The 24,932-nt window shown below is 41.0% G+C and overlaps 1 protein-coding gene and 1 pseudogene across 2 annotated transcripts; both read left to right on the top strand.

Annotated features, from left to right (window-relative positions):
- Positions 1 to 2,864: 2,864 nt before the first annotated feature.
- Positions 2,865 to 5,253, top strand: LOC110516015 (sclerostin domain-containing protein 1-like). Its single transcript, XM_021594671.3, has 2 exons — positions 2,865 to 3,223; positions 4,226 to 5,253. Exons 1-2 carry the CDS (start codon positions 3,016 to 3,018, stop codon positions 4,672 to 4,674), a joined length of 657 nt encoding a protein of 218 aa, XP_021450346.1. The 5' UTR covers positions 2,865 to 3,015; the 3' UTR covers positions 4,675 to 5,253.
- Positions 5,254 to 7,624: 2,371 nt separating this feature from the next.
- LOC110515999 (D-ribitol-5-phosphate cytidylyltransferase-like) lies at positions 7,625 to 22,632 on the top strand (annotated as a pseudogene). Its single transcript, XR_016494609.1, has 6 exons — positions 7,625 to 7,947; positions 8,448 to 8,730; positions 9,501 to 9,650; positions 18,267 to 18,371; positions 18,701 to 18,746; positions 19,500 to 22,632. The product of XR_016494609.1 is annotated as a D-ribitol-5-phosphate cytidylyltransferase-like (transcript).
- Positions 22,633 to 24,932: the final 2,300 nt, after the last annotated feature.

Below are 24,932 nucleotides of genomic sequence, written 5' to 3'. Positions count from 1 at the left end.
TGTGCAGAAGAAGAACCCAATGAAAAGTCAGGTGTCCCAGGGCGTCTAGGAATGGAAAACATACAGTAAGGACTGGCTTGACAATGACAGCAATGGACTTGGCAAGAGCACAAACAGATCTGGGAACAGTCTATAAACAGGACAGGCATGTGTGCACTTGAGGATGGAAAACACAGATCCACATCAAGACAAACTCACACAGAACATGCAATGCAATGTTATAGCATATGCTTAGGAAAATAAAGATGGCAATATTTACCTGAAATATATGTTATTTTTTTATTTTGGAGGTAATTTTCTGTCATGCAACAGTTGAGGGAATGGTAGGAGAGTTCGGTCATTTGAAACATTTACAGAACATTATGAATTGGAAATGGGAAAATTATATTTTTCCTTTCTTGGCTATTCTGATATGACATGCCTAGTGTTTGATTGTCACACATTCCCACATTTAATATAACTGTATGCAGTATCATTATCTGTCTGTGATGTTGGCTACAGTACCTTGTTAAGTATCTCAGCATGGAGAATCTTGAAAAGTCTGGAATATTGACAAGTCCTCTATAATAAAAGTTTGTTCATTTGCATTCTGTGCATTTTATATAACATAATACTGGCATATACTGACATGATTGGTATTTTCCAACAAATAATTTTTTACAGGTCACATCACGTCCACAGCCTTGCAAGGAATAGGGCCTCATTTGAAATACTTAAGTTATAGATTCCATAGAAGTTATGACAAGACTACTTGTTGGCAAGGTAAAGTTGACAGACATCAATGTCCCTCATGATTCCATACTTCTGGAGAGCATCATGAAGCCCCTGTAGGAATGCAGTGGAATTCTAAATATCATTACATCTTCAAAATACTTGATCAATCTTTTAGGTAAAATAAATGAAGTATAGTGATTCAGACATGTCTATCACCCATGAAGGACAAACCATACCAACCACCCTACTAGATCTACCTGGAGCCAGGAAACCCCTGTTTTATATTCTTTATCATAATAAAGAATTCTGTTCTCTTGCCTCATCTTCAGATTGCACAGGTTTCTGAAATGTTTTTTTTTTTTTTGGGGGGGGGGGGGGGGGGGGGTGTAATGTGAGGCTAAATGATAACAACCATGATATTGTTTTATTTATTATTATTATTATTTTAACGTTCATGATATGACATTATTACTCGTGCTGCAATTGAGTTCCTTCAACAATGGCAACGACTGGTCAGTAGATGGCATACTATCTCTACCTAGTGTATTGACTGCAGGGTGACAAAGGTTTCCCTGAATTGCATGCACTTATTTCATTACATTATCGTGGGCCTATTACTGAATTGTAGCCCAAGTTCACAATTCTATTCTTCACAGTAAACTGGGATATTTCACAATTTTGACATAATAATTCATATCAATTATAGTATACAATTGGTAAAATGAAATCAGTACCTTGAATCTGGTGGCTAAAGGCAAACAGGGAACAGCTCTCTCTAGGATAAGACACAAATCCATTGTCTGCATTTATACAGTGGGCTTCCTTGGGGATTCATAGTGAATTCTACACACCCATGAACTTTTTCTCTTGGCTTTGTTCCCATGTTGTCCCTCTCTAGTCCCCCCCCCCCCCCCCTCATATTACCACATGAGGGTCCCTTCCTGCCAATACACACTCCTGTCATGTTGCTTGTCGATATGTTAATAACTCACTGTGTGTGTGTGCATATTTGTGCGTGCAGGAATGTGTGTGGGATTGTGTACCTGTCCTTTTACTTCCCACAGGATTCTGTCACCTGATCTGCTCCTATATGTCAACGTCTCCATGGTCTGGACACCTACAGACGGTGCTGTCTCAGCTTTCTGCTCCTTTAGATAGGAGAAACATGACAGTGGTATATCGTATGAACTTCTGCACCATTCACCCCATCACCTAAAGGACTGTAGATGGGAAAGCCATCCATGTATTACTAGTCTCCTGGGATAAAATGGTTTGATTGTCTTTATTTTGTGGCGGAAGTGAGGTAGGTGAAAGAACTTTTTAGTGAAATATGCCTTGCATTAAAGTAAAAAAGAGACAAGGTCGTTAGTTACAAAATCAACAATAGTACAAACAATTTATTATGGCTTCACCTTTACATGTATTCAGGCAGATATTATATCACAAGATACAGTCATCTGCTTTGTTTTCAATGCTTTGTGGTATTCTGCACAGGAGGAAGGAGGGCCCTATATTTAAGGTTCATATGATAATGACACTGAACAAAAGTGTATCAGATTTCATTCACATAAGCAACAATTAGTGTCTATGTGTGACACTTCTTTTCAAATCTGGAAGACAAGGCTGAAGTGAATGCTCCCACAGAAGTAATTATATCTCTCATTGCCATGAGTTGCGCACACACAAAGACTCCAGTTAGTCTAGGCACTCCAATCATTAGGTATAAAAATGACAAGGGATTGAGAGGTCGAGAGGAAGAGAATGACAGAGACCGAAAGCAAATTACACAGACCGTATCAGCTTTCATTTTTGAATGAAGAAGAATAGGTGAGATTGCATGTCAGAACATGGAAGATGATTAAATGAGGGAATATATATAAAAATATATATAAAAAACATTTAACAGAAGAAGAACACATTACTGCAGAGACCAAAAGTGGAGGGTTCTTCTATTATTTTGAATAGATTAAAAATGTGATGAATAGATTGCGATCTTAAGAAGCATAAATTACGCAATAGCACCAAATCCCATCAATTGGAGAGACAGGGACAGGATCACTCCAGATGTTTTAGACGCACTGGCTCTCTAGCGCACAGACACATGGGCGTGGTTATCCAGTTACGCCCAGCCTTCAGTCAAGAGATCCCATGATGTGCACCTGAGCGGTTGCCAAAACTAGACTCGGGCAGGCCTATATAAAACAAGCTCAGAACGTAGTATCTCTGCCGCAGACATCAGAGGCACAGAATCAATTTACCTGACACGGGATCTGCTTATTCCCTAAATCCCCAGAAGCAAATATGCACTTGAGCGCATGCAAGTCGTGCCACCTTGTATTCTTGTTTTCTATTCTTGTGAGGAGTTGCCAGGCGTTCAATAATGATGCTACGGAGATCCTATACTCGCACGTGGACACTCCTGTGCAGGATGCCCGGAGCAATGTCTCTTTAAATCGGGCAAGAAACGGCGGGAGAGGCGCGGGAAATACTGCTGGGAACGATAGAGTTGGTGAGTATTGTTCAGTATTCTTTCTCAAAACATTGAGAAATTGTGCTTTGTTTTTAACTGATTTACTTTTTTTTTTTTTTTTCTCAAGACAAGTGCATAGACATATTTTTTCCAGCGCAAGCAGGTTTATAGAGGGTTCTACAATTAGGTTGTTGAGATGGTGTTCTCTAAATTATATTTGAAATTAATATACTACATTCTTAATGTAACTGCTAAAATGACATATGATAAGCTCTGGTCAGTAGCTAAGTAGTGACACTCTCCGGAGACAGTATCAGATGCCCCCACTGAGTGAGACCAGGCAAAGCTTGGCACAATGATCTTCAATACACACACACACACACACTCCTGGCAGGCGTCCAAGCAGGACAGCAGAGATGAGTCACCCAGGGCAGCCAGGCTAGCGTTTGGGGAGTGATCGTGTGTCAGCGCCACTGAATGGAGGTGTGTTCCTATACACAGGAAGTCTGTGATTGTGGCGCTGTTTGACTTGAGCTCTCTCAGGACCCCGAGCATGAAGGAGAGAAAGGGAGCCTCTCCTCTCTTCATTCATCAAACTCTGTCATAGAGAAGGGGGCACATTGTCACAGAGGTGTATGGCAGTCTGTGAATGGGGCCCTGGCTTGGATTACAGGGAGAGTGAGGAACTGTAGCCTGGAGCAGAACAGTGCTGATAGTCCTACCAGTTGCCCGCTGATAATCCTACAAGAAAGCCAGCTCCATTGACATAGCTCAGAACACTAAAGCCCTTCCTCTCATGCAAGTGCAATGCACCATTTCCTCCCTACAAGCCAGTAACCAGTATAGGCTTACAGTCTGTGCCAAAAACCTCCAAATGAACCAAATAGATGGCTGTGTTTGGAAGGTTTTCTGATAGAAAACCCTTTATGTTACCTGCAGTAGGATTCAAAGTGAAACCAAATTGTTTGTGGCCACAAAATGACATTTTTAATCTTCAAAGTGGTTTGATTCTCATCGTTTTTCTGTTTCTCTCTTTCACAGACCAGAGAAGCCAAGTTGGCTGTAGAGAGCTGAGGTCCACCAAGTACATCTCTGATGGCCAATGCACAAGCATCAACCCCATAAAGGAGCTAGTATGTGCTGGCGAGTGCCTCCCCGCTCAGATGCTTCCCAACTGGATTGGCGGCGGCTACGGCAGAAAGTTTTGGAGCCGGAGGAACAGTCAGGACTGGCGCTGCGTCAACGACAAGACGCGCACCCAACGCATCCAGCTGCAGTGCCAGGACGGCAGCACAAGAACGTACAAAATCACTGTGGTCACCTCGTGCAAGTGTAAGAGGTACTCCCGGCAACACAACGAGTCGAGCCATATGAAGTTTGAGGAGCCTGCCTTGTCTCGGCCCCAGCTTCTCCACAAACACAAAGCCAAAGCCAAAAGGAGGCTAGGGAAGATTAAGCTAAATGAGAATTGGCATGAAGCAGAGCCCTAAGGCAGGACTGCAGAATGCCTCTGTGACTGTGGTCTTGGATTATCTCTTTATTGGGACTGGCTTGTTGTGAGGAGGACCACTGAAAGTGACTTTGTAAAAGCAAATGGCATTGGTTGCTTGCTACATCTGAGGACCAATGGGCACCATTGAGTCATTAGCTAATAAGATGAAATTAACCTAAATGGGGTCATCATGACCAATAGAACTGTCTGGAACTTTAAGATAACTCGCATCATTTAAGTTCTTGTATGACAATGTAAACCTGCTCATAACTCCATTATACAAACAGTTTTACAGCCAATATAATGTAATAAAATAAGCTCTGCATGAAAAGGGATTCCCAACACAAAAGCACCACAAATACACAACACAATGTAAATATGTGTACATATATAATATGATATCACATGTCCTCTGAAGTATGATAACATATGTATAAACGTTTTCGATAAGATGTATATGATGTAATATATATGTTGTATTGCTATTCATTTGATAAACCTTTTAATATGCATCACATATTTTGCAAAAATCTGTCATTGCTCATGCTTTCATTTTAATAAAACATGTTAACCCAAATTTCCCATTATTGTATGTTGATTCTTACTTTAGAGACCTAATTTACCACTTTTAAAATGGACTATTACCCAGTATTATTTTTTGCATACTTTATTGATGTTCCCCCTGCAATTATTTTATGTCCTGGGGCCATTTTCAAGTTCTTGTTTCATTGATGTAAATCCATGTCCTGTGGCAGGCTACTTACACATAGTAATTTAGTTTTAATCATAACTTGGGTGGCAGCGCATGTCGACCACCTACAAATATGTAGGCCTACCCCAAATTGTTCTATGGAACACTAGATGGCATTTCAATGTTGAAGCATTGAAGTCGGATGTTTACATACACCTTAGCCAAATACATTTAAACTCATTTTTTCACAATTCCTGACATTTAATCCCAGTAAAAATGTCCTGTCTTAGATCAGTTATTATCACCACTTTATTTTAAGAATGAAATGTCAGAATAATAGTTGAGAGAATTATTTATTCCAGCTTTTATATCTTTCATCACATTCCCAGTGGGTCAGAAGTTTACATACACTCAATTAGTATTTGGTAGCATTGCCTTTAAATTGTTTCACTTGGGTCAAACGTTTTCGGGTAGCCTTCCACAAGCTTCCCACAATAAATTGGGTGAATTTCGGCCCATTCCTCCTGACAGAGCTGGTTTAACTGAGTCAGGTTTGTAGGCCTCCTTGCTTGCAGACGCTTTTTCAGTTCGTCCCATTGAGGTCAGGGCTTTGTGATGGCCATTCCAATACGCTTACTTTGTTGTCTTGAAGCCATTTTGCCACAACTTTGGAAGTATGCTTGGGGTCATTGTCCATTTGGAAGACCCATTTGCGACCAAGCTTTAACTTTGTGACTGATGTCTTGAGCTGTTGCTTCAATATATCCACATCACTTTTCTTCTTCATGGCGCCATCTATTTTGTGAAGTGCACTAGTCCCTCCTGCAGCAAAGCACCCCCACAACATGATGCTGCCACTCCCGTGCTTCACAGTTGGGATGGTATTCTTCGGCTTGCAAGCCTCCCTCTTTTTCCTCCAAACATAACGATGGTCATTATGGCCAAACAGTTCTATTTTTTTTCATCAGACCAGAGGACATTTCTCCAAAATGTACAATCTTTGTCCACCCCATGTGCAGTTGCAATCCGTAGTCTGGCTTTTTTATGGCGGGTTTGGAGCAGTGGCTTCTTCCTTGATGAGCAGCTTTTCAGGTTATGTCGATATAGGACTCGTTTTACTGTGGATATAGATACTTTTGTACCTGTTTCCTTCAGCATCTTCACAAGGTCCTTTGCTTTGTTCTGGGATTGATTTGCACTTTTCGTACCAAAGTGCGTTCATCTCTAGGAGACAGAACGCGTCTCCTTCCTGAGCGGTAAGATGACTGCGTGGTCCCCATGATGTTTATACTTGCGTACTATTGTTTGTAGAGATGAATGTGGTACCTTCAGGTGTTTGGAAATTGCTCCCAAGGATGAACCAGACTTGTGGACATATACAATTTTTTTTCTGAGGTCTTGGCTGATTTCTTTTGATTTTCCCATGATGTCAAGCAAAGAGGCACTGAGTTTGAAGGTAGGCCTTGAAATACATCCACAGGTACACCTCCAATTGACTCAAATTATGTCAATTAGCCTATCAGAAGCTTCTAAATCCATGACATCATTTTCTGGAATTTTCCAAGCTGTTTAAATGCACAGTCAACTTAGTGTATGTAAACTTCTGACCCACTGGAAATGTGATACAGTGAATTATAAGTTGGAACAATGACTTGTGTCATGCACAAAGTAGATGTCCTAACCGACTTTCCAAAACTGGTGGAGTAGTTGAAATCGAGTTTTAATGACTCCAACCTAAGTGTATGTAAACTTCTGACTACAACTGTAGGTGAAGTAATCCCGTATCGTATAGGCCTACACATACAATTATCATATCCCACTAGTTATACAGTTGCACCAGATCAAGCAATCTTGAATAAATGAATATGTGGCGGGTAGCCTGGCAGTTAAGAGTGTTGGGCCAGTAACTGAAAGGTTGCTGGTTCAAAACCCTGAGCTGACTAGGTGTAAAATCTCTCAATGTGCCCTTGAGAAATACACGTAACCCTAAATGCTCTTGTAAATCGCTCTGGATAAGAGCATCTACTAAATGACTAAAATGTAAATGTATGCTCAATTGCATCAAGCATTCAACATTTTAAAAGGCATGAAAGTCATAAATAACCACAAATACATAGTAGATATGATGATATCGAAATCTTGAGAACATCAGCAAAGACCCCACAGATAACATCAGTGACGTGTAGCTCGTATTGGGCTTCCTTGACAGCACAAATCGAATCAATCACTAGTCTACGCGACTCCGCCCATAAAAGAATGAATGAAACGGTAGACGGGGATACCGGTAGGATATATTCGTGACATCAATGTTAGTCCATTTTAACTTCAAATTAATTAATTGTCCTGAAGCATGCAAGAGGAAACGGGCGACATGGCCAGGCCTGTTGATCCAGGGCATTTCTCAACATGCGAAGCCCGGTTGGACAAGCACATTGCGGGACTTTGCAGTGTCGATTTCCCGGTAGCTGTGGTTCTTCCAGCCGGTGGCAGTGGAGAAAGAACGGGGATATTGACACCCAAACAGTTCTGCACGTTTCTCAACAGACTTCTGATAAGCTACACAATTCAAACTTTCGAGAGGTAACACTTGAAGTGTCGAATGTTTGCATGCAAAAACATATCTGTCCCGTTTGGAATACTGTAGTTTTATGGTCCTGCCCCTTAACCTTGTCACTGCACAAGACAGTGGCCACATGTAAACAAACCATTTCACTGGGGTGCCAAGCTTTTTTATGTTATCGTTGAATAAATGTGAGGTTTTGTAATGTCTCAAATTATCCCATTCAAAAGATCTTTACTGAATCCATCAGGTCACACATTACAATTTTGAGTCTTTCTACAACGTCCAAAATAGCCTACTTGTTCTTTATACTACCATGTATTTTTGTTTCAATGTGACCATTTCATTGGAATTCTGTTGAAATAATGTATGCAAATAATTGCACCCGAATGTGTTATGTATGGTAATATAACAAGTCATGACACAAGTAATGAAACAAATATACTCAACAAGAATGATATGTTCTAACCACAGTGCGAAAGCTGTTGACTTATGACTAGACATAATGTTTCTTTGACAGAGTGCCATGGATCCAAAGCATCGTTGTGGTGGTTGCCAAGGAGAGCTTAGATTTGATGATGGACATTATCCACGCTTCCACCACAGAAATGTCCTAGTAGTACATGGCGGATCTACTCGCCACAGATCTATATTCAATGGGGTTGGGCCCTCAGTGAGTGAGAGGGTGGTACGGCCCACGTCAAACCAAAGGTGGTCATCATTCATGATGCAGTGCGTCCCTTTGTGGAAGAAGACTTCCTCCTGAAGATAACAATGGCTGCATGGCTGCCAAAGAGCAAGGGGTTTGTACATATTCAAAGTCCTCTATCTCTTCCACCGCGACACAGTCAGTGAGGCTCAGACGGAGCGATTCATTGCTCTCAACTGTAGCCATGTGTACCTACTGTAAGCCATGACAAATGTAAACCACATTGGCTGATATTAGTGGCTAAGGAAGACACTGATATGTTTAGATGGTGATTCATATTTACATTTTACTAGCTGTGACATGATATTGTTGAAGGCTGGTCACAAAAGTGAGAAGTGAGAGCAGGAGCTCTTTGACATTGGGGCTGACATTTTGTGTGTGTGTGTGTGTGAGTGTGAGTGAGTGACTGACTCTCAAAGCCGGCAGTCTGGTCTTCATTAACGTGCCAGTATCCCCGATCGTGATTAAATGTCAGTCTTCTCCGAAGAGCATGAGATTAATTTTGATTTTAACAACATGTGTAACACACATAACACATGTTTGCTTTCATTCCATTTGCAAGTCATTTTGTCCCCACTACCTCATTGACCATACTTGTTCTTGGCACAATGGGGATTTTCATCCTCAATCACGTCATGGTCACAAGAAAATAGGATCTCAGGAATGTTGTTTAAAAAGCATTGTATGCACAAGCTGTTGTTTAGCTAGTATTTATTGTTGTTATCCAGCCATGGCTAGAACAATTGTGGTAAGCCTCAAGACACAATAGCATCGGAACCATTTGATACATTATGGATTGATGTGTGTATTTGCCATAAAGAATAAGGAAGAATGACATATTCTGTTCCGTTTATTATTTTGCAGGCTGCTGGGGCTATCCGACCTCTGGTTTCCACAGTGATTGCTACCACATTGGAGGGCTACTTGGACCATTCTCTGGAGAGAACCAAGTACAGAGCCAGTGAGATGCCCCAGGGATTCATCTATGATGTCATCTACCAGGCTTATCAGAGGGTAGGTACTTCTAGGCAGCTCTTGTACACAAAACATTACTTGTAGTCTACCCAAGGTCCAGTCAATAAAAACTGGTAGCCCGATTTTGGGGCTATGTAAAAAATGCATAGCCCCGTGAACCCAGCCTGATCTCACGAAAACTCACATTCTGTTTCAATTAAACAGAAAGTGAATGCATCAGTCAGTCTGTTTGACCTGGCTAAAAATGACTATGTTTACCGTGCACATTTGAATTAGGGATGTGACTGATATAACAACCAACTATTGAATGATTTTCTTAAATGGAAATATGCCAACAAGGATGCACCTTGAAACAAAGTCCAAACCAAGCCTTGTACAGTAGTTAGTTCTCACGTTTAGATAATGATTTTGTGAAGTTGTCTCCATTTCCGGTCAGGGAAATAGAGAACCTTAGATGTCTGCAAAATGTTTCCAAATCGAGCACTAGTCATGTCCTGCAGGTTTTGAATGTTCCCTCTCAATGTCAAATAATTGCTTTAAAAGATCCCTTGAATCACATAAAATGACAGTCTGAGAGAGATTTATGCTTAAGAAATAATTAATCCCAGCAATGCGACTAGATGACAAAAGACTTTATGATTCTCATACATCACACCAAGTCTTTACAGTCGTCCATTGTTCACCAGATGTGCTCGAACCTGCAGGGTTTCAAGCTGAAGAGATTGTGGTGTGGGTGCCATCATTTTCACTATGGCATGGTTATGTCTGGGAAAGAAATGACACATTAATATACTCTGGCACTGTGCAGCCTATCACTCCATCAAACAACAGGAAAAGACCTCTTGGCTTGGCAAAGGTAACTTAAAAATAACATTGAAGTAACGTGGTTACTATAGGTCTAACTGTCTGTCATATTTTTTAATTTACATGTGAGACGATTTGAACATCCAAGAATACTTGCGAAATAATAATGGAAATAATTTCACCTTGGGGTGATATCTCACAAAACTAGAACAAAAAAACAACATGATTTTGGGGATTTTCACAGCATTTAATCATAGAAGGGTCCTTTGGAGGAATGTTTGTTGACATATATTTGACATTTTTTAAGTATAATTCATATGAAGCTTTACGTCTTGCTCTGTACTATGAGTAGTATTTTGATTTCAATAACAATTTTCTTACAATAATTTATGAAAATGTATCAAATATAAACATGAACGGTGTTTGGATTTGTTACTTGGAAAACCACTCGATTACATATCATCTATTATATTCTCTTTATTTGGCTTTTTTTTTACGCCATCCATTCAGCACGAAGCTCCACTATATGCCTATCCGATGAGCGAAGGTGTAGATTTTCCTTTGGTACTTTTTGCCGTAGTTTACTCGATTTCGTTTGACTTAAATACTGTAGGTCCTTGATGATAAGTAATCCCTTTGATTATATGCCTTTCATGTCAATGCATTATTATGTGTAGGATTCATCTGACATAGTTTGCATTTGCGCCCCGGTCAATTCATGTGCCGGTTATTTGAATCTTGCGATCGGCATTTGAAGTCGGCCTTGTTTTGATTTGATAGCCGGTATTTAATGGCTTTAATATGTAGGCTATGTATCTTTTCGTAAAGCTGCCAGAATGTTTTTGGACAATATCCGTTTGATGTGTTAGATTTACCAAGACATCATTTCGTTGTGATAAAAGGCACATTTTTGAATTGCATTCATCAGATTTTGATTGTTTATATGGAAATTGTGTTAGAACATATTCAATATTTATGTTTTATCGTAATGAGTATAAATGTCTCTTTCACACGTATTTGTGGAACAATTCCATATAGGGTGAGTGTTGGTTAAATGGGACACAGACAAAAGTAGGACTCTTAAGCTTTGTAATAGATATCTTTAAATATGTACAATAACATAATCAACAATCAATACCCATCAAATATTGATGATAAACAATGGGTTCAATGGGTATGACATCATCATTGTGGGTGTGGCATCCCGTGGAATAACAGAGGCATAATGGTAAGTAAAATGACAGTGTTCTGAGGTAAATCATGTTAAGGTTATAAAACATGAAGGAAGGATATTCACTGTCTCATTACAACATATTTTGTAATGGGATGTGATTGAGAATCAAAATGACTGTAAGTGGTTTTTGTACTACAGTACTCTCACCTTTTTAAAATATTACAATTTTGGCAGTTTCCCATTATTTTTACAATAATTATTTTACCAGGTAAGTTGACTGAGAACACATTGTCATTTACAGCAACGACCTGGGGAATAGTTACAGGGTATGAATGAGCCAATTGGAAGCCGGGGATAATTAGGTGGCCATGATGAGGTCCAGATTGGGAATTTGGCCAGAATGCCGAGGGTTAACACCCCTGCTCTTACGATGAGTGCCATGGGATCTTTAGTGACCACAGAGAGTCAGGACACCTGTTTAACGTCCCATCCAAAAGAAGGCACCCTACACAGGGCAATGTCCCCAATCACTGCCCTGGGGCAAGGGATATTTTTGTTGTTGTTGTTGACCCGTGTAAAGAGTGCCTTGTACTGGCCCTCCAACAGTGCTTCCAGCATAATCTGGTCTCCCACCCAGGGACCAACCAGGACCAACTCTGTGTATCAGAGGCAAGCCAGCAGTGGGATTCAGGGTGGTATGCTGCTGCCAATTGCCTACTGTCAAACTGGGAGACCCTGTTACTTTAAAACTGACACTCCCCTAGGTCATTTTAATGGAGAAATACCATTTTGAAATATATGTTTCCTTAACAGATATCCATTTTCTTAATAGGATCAAATGTTCCATTTAATTTTCCTTAATTCTGCTATCGGCTAGCTTGCTAGCGGAAGCTAGCATAGCTTCATTTTACTTGGAAATATATGACCTCACCAACATTAAAAACCTTAGCTATCTATGTACATAACCATACAAGAATACTGCCTTCAGAAAGTGTTCACACCCCTTGACCCTTTTCAAATTTTGTTGTGTCACTGGCCAAGACAATTCCTCATATTGTCAAAGTGGAATAATGTTTTTTGAATTGTTTACAAATAAATAGAAAATAAAAAGCTGAAATGTCTTTTCAATAAGTATTAAACCCCTTTGTCATGGCAAGCCTAAATAAGTTCATAAGTAAAAATGTGAATAAAACATGGACTCACTCTGTGTGCAATAATAGTGTTTAACAATTTTCTGTAAGGTCCCTCAGTCGAGCAGTGAATTTCAAACATAGATTCAACCACAACCACTTTGCCTTGCAAAGAAGGGAACCTATTGGAAGATGGGAAATTTTGTTATAAAAAGCAGACATTGAATATCCCTCTGAGCATGGTGAAGTTATTAACTTACACTTTGGAGGGTGTATCAATACGCCCAGTCACGACACAAATACTTCCTAGCTCAAAAACTCAATTTTTAGCCCAGTTTCTGGAGAGGAAGGAAACTGCTCAGGGATTTCAACATCAGGCCAGTGGTGACTTTAAAACAGTTACATAGTTTAATGGTTGTGATAGGAGAAAACTGAGGATGGATCAACAACATTCTCCATCTCTTCATTCAAAGACTCAATCATGGACACTCTTACTGACAGTTGTGGCTGCTTTGCATGATGTATTGTCTCTACCCTCTTGCCTTTGTGCTGTTGTCTGTACCCAATAATGTTTGTACCCTGTTTCGTACTGCTACCATGTTGTGCTGCTAACATGTTTTTGTCATGTGGTGTTGCTACCATGCTGTGTTGTCATGTGTTGCTGCCATGCTATGTTGTTGTCTTAGGTCTCTCTTTATGTAGTGTTGTGGTATCTTTTCTTGTTGTGATGTGTGTTTTGTCCTCTATATATACACTGCTCAAAAAAAATAAAGGGAACACTAAAATAACACATCCTAGATCTGAATGAATGAAATATTCTTATTAAATACTTTTTGTCTTTACATAGTTGAATGTGCTGACAACAAAATCACACAAAAATTATCAATGGAAATCAAATTTATCAACCCATGGAGGTCTGGATTTGGAGTCACACTCAAAATTAAAGTGGAAAACCACACTACAGGCTGATCCAACTTTGATGTAATGTCCTTAAAACAAGTCAAAATGAGGCTCAGTAGTGTGTGTGGCCTCCACGTGCCTGTATGACCTCCCTACAACGCCTGGGCATGCTCCTGATGAGGTGGCGGATGGTCTCCTGAGGGATCTCCTCCCAGACCTGGACTAAAGCATCCGCCAACTCCTGGACAGTCTGTGGTGCAATGTGGCGTTGGTGGATGGAGCGAGACATGATGTCCCAGATGTGCTCAATTGGATTAAGGTCTGGGGAACGGGCGGGCCAGTCCATAGCATCAATGCCTTCCTCTTGCAGGAACTGCTGACACACTCCAGCCACATGAGGTCTAGCATTGTCTTGCATTAGGAGGAACCCAGGGCCAACCGCACCAGCATATGGTCTCACAAGGGGTCTGAGGATCTCATCTTGGTACCTAATGGCAGTCAGGCTACCTCTGGCGAGCACATGGAGGGCTGTGCGGCCCCCCAAAGAAATACCACCCCACACAATGACTGACCCACCGCCAAACCGGTCATGCTGGAGGATGTTGCAGGCAGCAGAACGTTCTCCACGGCATCTCCAGACTCTGTCACGTCTGTCACGTGCTCAGTGTGAACCTGCTTTCATCTGTGAAGAGCACAGGGCGCCAGTGGCGAATTTGCCAATCTTGGTGTTCTCTGGCAAATGCCAAACGTCCTGCACGGTGTTGGGCTGTTAGCACAACCACTACCTGTGGACGTCGGGCCCTCATACCACCCTCATGGAGTCTGTTTCTGACCGTTTGAGCAGACACATGCACATTTGTGGCCTGCTGGAGGTCATTTTGCAGGGCTCTGGCAGTGTTCCTCCTGCTGCTCCTTGCACAAAGGCGGAGGTAGCGATCCTGCTGCTGGGTTGTTGCCCTCCTACGGCCTCCTCCACGTCTCCTGATGTACTGGCCTGTCTCCTGGCAGCGCCTCCATGCTTTGGACACTACGCTGACAAACAGCAAACCTTCTTGCCACAGCTCGCATTGATGTGCCATTCTGGATGAGCTGCACTACCTGAGCCACTTGTGTGGGTTGTAGACTCCGTCTCATGCTACCACTAGAGTGAAAGAACTGCCAGCATTTAAAAGTGACCAAAACATCAGCCAGGAAGCATAGGAACTGAGAAGTGGTCTGTGGTCACCACCTGCAGAACCACTCCTTTATTGGGGGTGTCTTGCTAATTGCCTATAATTTCCACCTGTTGTCTATTCCATTTGCACAACAGCATGTGAAATTTATTGTCAATCAGTGTTGCTTCCTAAGTGGACAGTTTGATTTCACAGAAGTGTCATTGACTTGGAGTTACATTGTGTTGTTTAAGTGTTCCCTTTATTTTTTTGAGCAGTGTGTGTATATATATATATATATATATATTAAAAAAAAAAAAAAAAAAATTTAATTGTTTTTTATCCCAGCCCCCATCCCCACAGGAGGCCTTTTGGTAGGTAGTCATTGTAAATAAGAATTAGTTCTTAACTGACTTTCCTAGTTAAATAAAGTTTTAAAAAAAAATAATTTAAATAATAATTGTAATTACTCCACAATACTAACCTAATTGACAGAGTGAAAATGAGGAAGCCTGTACAGAATAAAACATTTTCCAAAACATGCATCCTGTTTGAAACAAGGCACTAAATTTATGCTGAAAAAAATTGGCAAAGCAAATCACTTTTTGTCCTGAATACAAAGTGTTATGTTTGGGGAAAATACAATACAACATATTACTGAGTACTTTCTATATTTCCAAGCATAGCGGTGGCTGCATCATGTTATGGGTATGCTTCTAATCTTTAAGGACTCGGGAGTTTTTCAGGTTAAAAAAGAAACGTAATGGAGCTTAGCACAGGCAAAATCCTGGAGGAAAATCTTGTTCAGTATACTTTCCACCAGACACTGGGAGATAAATTCACCTTTCAGCAGGACAGTAACCTAAAACACAAGGCCAAATCTTCACTGGAGTTGCTTACCGAGAAGACAGTAAATGTTCTTGAGTGGCCCAGTTACAGTTTTGATTTAAATCTGCTTGAAAATAAATGGCAAGACTTGAAAATGGTTGTCTAGCAATGATCATCAACCAATTTGACAGAGCTTGAAGAATTTTGATAAGAATAATGGGCAAATGTTGCACAACCCAGGTGTCGAAAGCTCTTTAGAGACTTAGGCAGAAAGACTCACAGCTGTAAGCTATTCCAAAGGGGATTCTAACGTGTTGACTCATGGGGTTGAGTACTTATCTAATCAAAATATATTAGTGCTTTATTTTTCATATTTTCTTTTACAAATGTTAGAATTTTCCCCCCACTTTGACATTGCAGAGTATTTCGTGTAGATCATTAATTATTAATGTTCCACAAAAATACCTAGTGATTTTAATACATTTAATTCATCACGAATATATATTATTCATGTACCCTCTCAATTATCCTTCTATACAATAAATAATTAAGTGTCCCACTTTGCCAATCAAGGTGGCCCAATTTGCCAGTATTGGATGCGTTACTTGAAAAAGTACTATTATAGTATTACAATATTTGAACACAGTAACTTGTTATATTATTCCATTACTGATACAAGTAATACATTACTGTAATGCGGTACTTTTGTAACGCATTACCCCCAACACTGAAAATGTTTTGATTTGCTATATTTTTCAATTTATTGTTGAACATAATATACTCTGTGGGCATCTCAAAGTTCCAGAGTGGGATCTCTTCTACTGTTAAAGTTATGATCCAATTTGTAAGCATTACGAACAGTGATTGGGAAAATCGATTCAAAACAGTTGCCCTCTGCTGGTGATTTGCAGGATGTGCAATGATACAAGTTAAAGGAGGGCTGTGATTGGTTACATTGCCTACTATGACAATTTCTCTGTATAAAATTGTCCATAACATCAAAACTAGCAGAGATCCCACTTTGGAACTTTGATATGCCTGTAGAGTATACTATATTCAACAATATATTGAAACATTTGCCATATCAAAAAGGGTATGTTTTCAATATTCATGTTTCTATTTTTAAATATCCATACATTAATGTAAGAAAATCATCATTGAAATCAAAATGTTACTTATATTACAGAGCAAGTGGCAAAGCTTCATATGAAAACATTTTTCTTTGTAGCACCTACAGATGATACGTTCTAACGTCTTAAAGGAGGCCTGGGTAAGGCCATAATGTCACAAATGTGCCAACTTCAATTCATTATTTCTCAATTGTGCTTTATGATACAAATGTCAAATATGTCAATAATCCTTCCTCCAATGGACCCTTCTATGGATTAAATGTTGGGAAAATCTCCCAAATCATCTTCTTTTTTTTTTAACCTAGATTCGTCAGGAATCACCCCTTTGACCAAAATCATAAATGTGTGGATTCTTATCTTAAAATGTAGGCTTATAACTTTTACATTGTAAGATTTTCTGTCTATCACAAATCCGTCACTGCAAAAATTCACCATATTTATATTTCAACCAGCCCAGATACTTCAGAGCTCTGTTATTTGAACCTTGGGTCGATTTAGATGATGATGCAGTACCAGTGTTTTGAAGGACGTAGGAAGCCTTGACGAAGAGCCGAAGTACGGGTCCAATTGGAGCCCCATTTGTCTGCAGTTATATTGGTTCCTGGCACCTACGAATTTTAGATTACCAGGGAGCCCTGTTGGTTTTGGCTTTGACTCTGAAAATGAGAGCACAATTCACTATGCAAGTGAAGTGGAGTGTCAAGGAAGTCAAGTAGCATTTCACTGACAATTAAGACAAATTTGTTGTGATGTAAGTGTATTTGTGAGAACCAGAGACTCTGGCGCGATGGCGAGTGCCCCACCCCCTCTCCACTTGTGTCCATCGAAGTTGGGGAAGTGTAAGGTGTCTGTCAAGTTGGCACTGTAGGACATATTCTGCATGAGCCTCACTTTTGTAGTTTGACATGCATTGAGCCTGGCAGAACTCTGGTCTGAAAAGACAAAGGGGAGACACGCTATCCTTGTCCCCAGTGCACGCCTTTGTACTGGGAGAGAATTCTACAGGTTCGATTACCACAGGACGCAGTCATATTTCTCCTTCAGTTCCAGGGTCCTGAGAAAAAGGTCCTCTCTTTTATAACCCTGATAAAATATTGCCCGCATATTATCTCAGGTAGCATGAGTTAGCCTTTGATTTAGCCTTTGTAGTCCACACACAGTATCTTAAAAGCCATGAGCTCATCGCTTATATCACTTTTTCAATGCAATGCGATCTACAGCGCCGGCAATCTGATTCCAATGTGTTCTCACTGCACTGGGCCAAAGTGTTATGAACTCAACTTTCCTCTGATTTGGGGTGGCAGGTAGCCTAGTGGTTAAGAGCGTTGGGCCAATAACCGAAAGGTCACTGGTTAGAATCCCCGAGCCGACTAGGTGAAAAATATGTTTAGATGTAACTATGGTTGATGTGAGTTTGTGAGCTATCCTCTTTTGTTTGTCCCCAGAAGACTTTCTCAACTCTGTTTATGAAATAGGAACTAACTCAGTTTGTTGTGCATCGTCAACAATCCCACGTCTCTTGTGTCCTGTCCTCATAGTGCAGCGAGTCGGACTTTGAGTTTGGCACAGAGTGCCTTCATCTGGCTCTGCAGTACTGCGGCACCAATGCCAAGCTCATCGAGGGCCCGCCAACCTTGTGGAAGGTGAGCAAGCCTGGGACACTGGAACTCAGTTTGGGACAATGCCTTTAAGCCTAAATTAGGCCATTGTCGTAGCTCTAGCTGTATTCTTATTACTAGTTTGTTATACAGGGACAAGTACAGATCTGAATTTATACATTGTCTATTGTATTTAATACTACTTGATATGATGACTGAAAGTAAAGTTTTTTTAATGGTTTTTATAGCATTGAAATAAGCCAGTAATGGGGTAAGGCCTATGAATCTAAATATATTTGCACTAAAATGAACAATGCTTTTTAGAACAGGTTTGATGCTAGCATGTTGTGAAACTAAGTTTATTTCTACTGTAGGTGACCTACAAAGGAGATTTGGCTGCAGCAGAGTTCATTGTCAAAGGTATGTATGTATGTATCTGTATACATTTTTATACACAACTTTGTCATTGTACTGTTTTTGTTTGTACTTTATCATCACTTTATCATTGTACTGTTTTTAAGTGCAATATTTCCATGATCGTTGTTTATCTCGACAGTAAAGCCACGTACTTTATAGACCTAATGTACGTTAGCACTATTTTCTATACCACATAAGTGACGAAAAGGCGTTTTGTCCTGTGTGAGACAATGCCAGTTCAGAATGGAATAGAGTGTAGATGAGAAATAAAATAGTATTTTATTGTTCTCCCAGGAAGATATTCTACGAAGTCTTGTTTTTAAGTTTGTCAGAAAGTAAGGGAGGGTGTTTGCAGTCTGTGATGTGAATGCCATCTATACAAGTCAGGGCAGGGTAGAGCCATCATGTTCTCTGCACAGTCAGGGAAACATCCATAAAGTCATCAGTCCTACTCTTTACCTCTGTATGCACCTGGGCCGTCCAACTGGATTATGACATATTTGAGCATAGTAATTATACCAAGAGAGCTTTGTGTGTGAATGAATTCATTGTTAGTGTGTGTTGGGAGCATATGCAAGAATACATCTTCATTCATGTGTGTGCGTGTGTCTTTGGCACATCACTTCCCCACGTAAATCAAGTTGAATTGCGAGTGCTGCTGATTTCAATGAATTCTCGCTATGTTTAAAGATGATTATCATTGCTTAGTAATGGAGATTTGCAGCAAAAGTGGTCAAAGTACACTTTCTTTTTCAGAGACTCTCTCCCAGTCGGCCTGTGTTGTCACAGGTGAGTCTGCACAGGCTACAGAGCTGGCCAACGCTCTGCAGAGGCGCATGAGCGCTTTGGACATGGTATGGTGATAATTATGACGATGATTACAATTACAATGTTTGTGAGATTTTACATGCGATCATCACATTGATGTTTCTTCCACCCCTCCAACAACACCCCTCTCCCAGACCATGTGAGCTCCGCTTGGGTGGGCCCCGGTTAGACTTGCCATCTGCTGTTAGACCTATAATGGAGCTTGTCTGAAGGCTTCCAAACCCTCCTCCCCCATCCCCCCTCTGCCTCTCCACCACTCCACCTCCCCGGCATGACGGAAAGCAGATGGCAGTCATATAGTTCATGCCATGGGAATTATCTGATTAATTGAGTGTTCAGCGATGACTCTTCACTACCGCCCATCATGTTGAAGGGCAACCAGTGTCCCCATACCGTCCCCGTATGACATATCTCCCGTTCATTCTCAGTCATGGTGAAGGGGTCACAGGTTGCCATATTGTCCCCACAAATCACATTGCACTTCTCCATTCTCATGAATTATATAACAGACATTCCCGGCCTCCTACCATACCGTCCCCACATCGCCGTCGAGTCTCTTCCTTCCTGCGTATATCGAAAAGTATATACATCCTCCCTCTGTAGTTGACAACAGAGGGGGGAAATGCATGGCGGATGAAGTGTGTTGGTGATACAGGGAGAGCACAGACACACCGACAGCTCATCCTCCTGTGAAGCAGTGCCAATCCCTTCATCAGGCAGTACGCGTCAAACAGGCAGCGGATCTAGCTGTCGTGGTGCTAGGCAGACCCCTGAGATGTATGGGATCCTAGGAACCTAAGGCTTTGGCTCTGATTGGAACCATCGTTCCTTGCACACGGGTGCCCGGTGGGGTTGTGTTGCGGTGCACGCGTCTGGGACCAGATACATCCTTCCCAGGGGTTCGAGGGAGATGAAAGGAGAGGAAACGGAGGAGTTAGCTTTGTGATCAGTGCCATTAATGAATCTAATACAGGGGATAAGGGAGGTAGAGCCTGAGCTGGAGCTTGGAGGCGAGCACACAGTGTGGTGTGTGTGCAGGTGGAGGATTTGGCTGCGTGTGTGTTATTGTGGGGAGAATATGATTAGGGGGTTCTCATAGCAGGATGAATATGGACGTGATCCCATAATCATAGTGGAAGATGCATATTAATACAATTTCATGTTTATTTTGTAATATATTATAAACAATGTTCTTGTTAGCACTTTTATTTCTTGTTCTGTACATAATGTTGGTCAAATATTATTATTATTTTCTTTTTTTTAGGTTTTTAGTTTTTCTTTGTTGCCACAATAACCCCAGATCACTTGTCCTTTATCAGACATTCCCCAGACCGTTCAAACAAACAGCTTTCTTCACCATTCAGAATTTTTTATTTAATAAGTAAACCTATTAGTGCCACATTTATTTCAGTGTCTTGAGACAAAGGAATTGGAATTTTACCACAAAAACATAATTCTGACATTACAGTAGAGCTGCCACTGAAACATCTGCATGTTTTTTTTTACATTTAGGCTCTGAGTCCATTTGTGTCGGAGCCCAATCTAATAGACATTAGTGTCATGATAGGAAGGGAGGATCTGATGAAGGGAGAACACCTCCATCCCCTCCTTATCTTTAACATTTTGAGCTTGGTATAAGATAGTATTTCATATTCACTCAAGATTAAGTACAATCTTGGAACACATGAATTATATCCCTCCTTTTTCAAAAATATGAACCTTGACCTACTAGATATTTAGTCATGGACACAGCCAGATAGATGAACAGCTAGGTCGGGACAAAGCTCACTGAACTACACTTTGAGCACTATTATTCAAATCATGTCTATCCTTTCTCTTTGTCTAAGTTCCCCGGCATTTCGAACAAGCAACTCATAGTTTGAAAAAGTAATAGGTAACGCTTTATTTTATAGCCTGTTTTAAGCTGGGACTTTGTATTTCTAAGGTCTTTACTAGGAAACAATGTTGGTAACATCTTTCTGAATTGAAACTGAATTGAAACTCAAAGTTAGGGCAGTTCTCTTTTTTTCCTCTGGCAGCCTGGAACTTGATTTCTGCCTCGGTCACGGAATCTCTGGTGTGTCTTGTACTTGGTCTTTGACCTCCTGTCTCCTTGGCTCTCCCAGACAGACTTCTTGAACAAACATCCCATTCCAGAATTTCATGCCCAACTAACCTTGTTTAAATCATGTCAGAAAAGATCATCTCGCAAATCTACATTTCTGACTGATGCTTTTCCCTCAGAACCCACAAGCAACTTATCTTTCTGGATCAAATAACCCTCCACATGTTTCCCGTAACCATTTCATATTTCTAATTGTCGTTGTTATTCTAAACGGTTCAAAGTCAGTGACAAACACAGAGCGTGGATGTTTGTTTCTGTGTTTATTTCCTCTTGTGTATGAAATGTTGGACAGGACCAGGGAAGAATTACTGGGAAAACAGAAGAGATGAACATGAAATGGACACACTGACTGTAGCATGTTGTACAGCTTAATTTCATTGGTATTCAAGGGCTAAATTCGTTGAAAGATACTCAGCTAAAACGTGGTTACAATTACAGTGAACAAAAATGCTTTTACTATTTTGGACTGTGCTGAATTTTGATTCGATTTACAGTGTAATGTCATTTAACTTGGCTCATCTGCAATTCTGTCCCCAGGCTTCTTTGTACGTTTTATCATTCTGCCAGCTCGGAGAAACAAAAAGAACCCAGCAGTGGTTCCTTGTCTCTTTCATTTGTTCTAATGAGCAATCCAGCCATGGAGAGAATTTAGCTTATGATCAATGGTGTTCAACTCTAGTCCTGGAGCTACGTAATGCATGCTGGTTTTGTCCTTGCTTTCTAATCAGGGACTCATTTATTATTGGGTAACCAGGTGTGTGGACTGAGACTCTCCGGTTGAAATGAATTGATGAAGTGCCAGGGAGAAATTAATTCCTGCATGGAAAACCCTCTTGGATTGTAGTTGAGCTCCCCTGCATTCCAATATAATTTAACAGCACTAACTAACATCACAATTTGGTTTATTTCACATTTTAATAAAGGATTTCTGCAAAATGTTTCTTTGTCTCTTTCTTCGAGGAGGTGGATATGATCTCAGACTTGATAAGGAGATGATCTCTGTCAAAAGAGTGGAGCTTTATTCGAGTTTCTGTAAGTTCACACTTCAGGAGTTTAGGAAAACAGAATATAAGTAAGCCTGTTTAAACACTATGAAAATGGTTTATGTTATTGCCAATATGTAAATGTTTTGCTGTTCAGATAGCCAACTCAACTATTCCACTCTTTTCTGACAATTGCTTTTAATTTGTATCCATACGTGAACAGTTCTTGCTTGCCTACAGATGGAAAAACGCTGAGTGCGTTGGAGGAGGGAGACCGAGCACTCCTACATCCAGTGGTCATTAGTTGGGTGAGTTGAGTTCACATGGGGATAACTGTGTGAATAGAGCCTCATACTGGTGATTGGGGACACTGCCCTGTGTAGGGTGCCGTCTTTCCGGTGGGACGTTAAACGGGTGTCCTGACACTCTGAGGTCATTAAAGATCCCATGGCACTTGTCGTAAGAGTAGGGGTGTTAACCCCGGTGTCTTGGCTAAATTCCCAATCTGGCCCTCAAACCATCACGGTCACCTAATAATCCCCAGTTTACAATTGGTTCATTCATCCCCCTCCTCTCCCCTGTAACTATTCCCCAGGTCGTTGCTGTAAATGAGAACGTGTTCTCAGTCAACTTACCTGGTAAAATAACAGAAAAAAATATGAATTCACAGTTGCCTTACCAACACTCTTGTTCTGGTACTGGAAATTAGACTCTCTTCAGTTCTCTATGCTTGGGGCTCTTTGCCCCTTACTGATCACTTTGCTTGTTGTGAGTTGGCCCTGTTGCTTTAAGGAAGGACTGTAAGCTTGCGAAGGCCATGGAACCCTCTGATGTTTGGGTATCCCAGTAGCAATCGCATACATTCAGAACAAGGTGAGTTAGCAGTGTTAACAGAGAACATTGTGTATATGGGTGTTGTCTGTGCTTAGTGGACTTAGTGGACGTTTATCATGGCTCAATCAGGTTTCCCACACTGTGAATGAACTTGTGTTGGGTGTTTTCTAAAGCACACGTCTGGCCCGGGCAAGCTCTAGTTTCCTCAAGGTACATGTACTACATGGCCAGCCAACCTTTTTCCACTTGTAAAATGTTCACTTTGCAGTCTACCTCTGGTCCCTCCGACGAAACGATGTTGCTGTTTAGAAACCCTATACCCCCCCCTGAGAGCACTTCACTCCTTTCACTTACCGTTTGGCTCGGTTCAGATGTCAATATCAACCACAGAGCAACATTAACTCATGACAGCTCAAGTAGAACCCCCCGCGATATAATCTAATTGGAACCCAAAATAAATATTTACGGTATGAAGGTCCTATTGACTTTTTGTGATTTTACCTTTTCACCCCGGGAACAGCACAACTGCCAAAACAAAGTGAGGGGAAAAAGGTGCACTGGGCTTGGGGAAGTTGCATTCTGTTTTTTCTCTAAGCAAGTCTTTACATCTTCAAAACAACTCAGTTTTAATCATTGCAAATGCCATACAGGATAACTTGATTAAACCGCCTGCCTTGATTTGTGTTGTAAGGCCTTGTTAGGTCTTCAGTGAATCTCTGTGCATGCAAGTACACACACACACACACACACACGCACACACACACACACACACATACACACACACACACACACACACACACACACACACACACACACACACACACACACACACACACACATACACACACACACACACACACACACACACACACACACACACACACACATACACACACACACACACACACACAAACAGCTCCTCTCCGGTGGTGTGGAGCTAGGTTCCAGGCTGCATTAGGGTGGGAGCATCGCTCTCCACCACACCAGAGTAAATGCATCTGTGTCTGAGTTTTCCCCACAGCTCTTACTGTGGACCAGATGCCCTTTTTCCCAGGTAGAGAACCCTAGGACTCCCTAGATCCAGCACCTTATTAAAAATACATTTACTCCCGGCCTAAGTCGATTTCATGGCAGCTTAAGAATGTCCTACATTGAACATCGGCATCATGGGAAGGCTTAAATCCAAACAGAGTTAGCGAGGTGGGAGCTGAATTCAAAACAAGAGTTGCCTCACAGAGCGATCTCAGAATTTCCCCGTCTTAAGTGAGGACGCAAAATCAACAGTGAAGGATATCTGGGTGGCGTTAGATGGCACACATTGTTCTTTCTTGAGGACATAGTCCATCGTTTCCCAAACTCGGTTCTCGAGAACCCAAGGGTTGCACATTTTTGTTTTTACCCTAACACTAAACAGCTGAT

The sequence above is a fragment of the Oncorhynchus mykiss genome, chromosome 3 (assembly GCF_057628025.1).
Source record: "Oncorhynchus mykiss isolate SJ-2025 chromosome 3, ASM5762802v1, whole genome shotgun sequence".
Classification (NCBI taxonomy): Eukaryota; Metazoa; Chordata; class Actinopteri; order Salmoniformes; family Salmonidae; genus Oncorhynchus; species Oncorhynchus mykiss.
The sequence above is the reverse complement of the archived record's forward strand: the minus strand, read 5'-3'. Positions and strand labels throughout refer to the sequence as shown.

What these genes read in the sequence shown, in the direction of transcription:
- LOC110516015 (XM_021594671.3), top strand. Translation starts at nt 3,016, where the DNA reads ATGCACTTGAGCGCATGCAAGTCGTGCCACCTTGTATTCTTGTTTTCT. An exon ending in TGCTGGGAACGATAGAGTTG is followed by an intron (nt 3,224 to 4,225) that starts GTGAGTATTGTT and finishes TCTCTTTCACAG; the next exon opens with ACCAGAGAAGCCAAGTTGGC.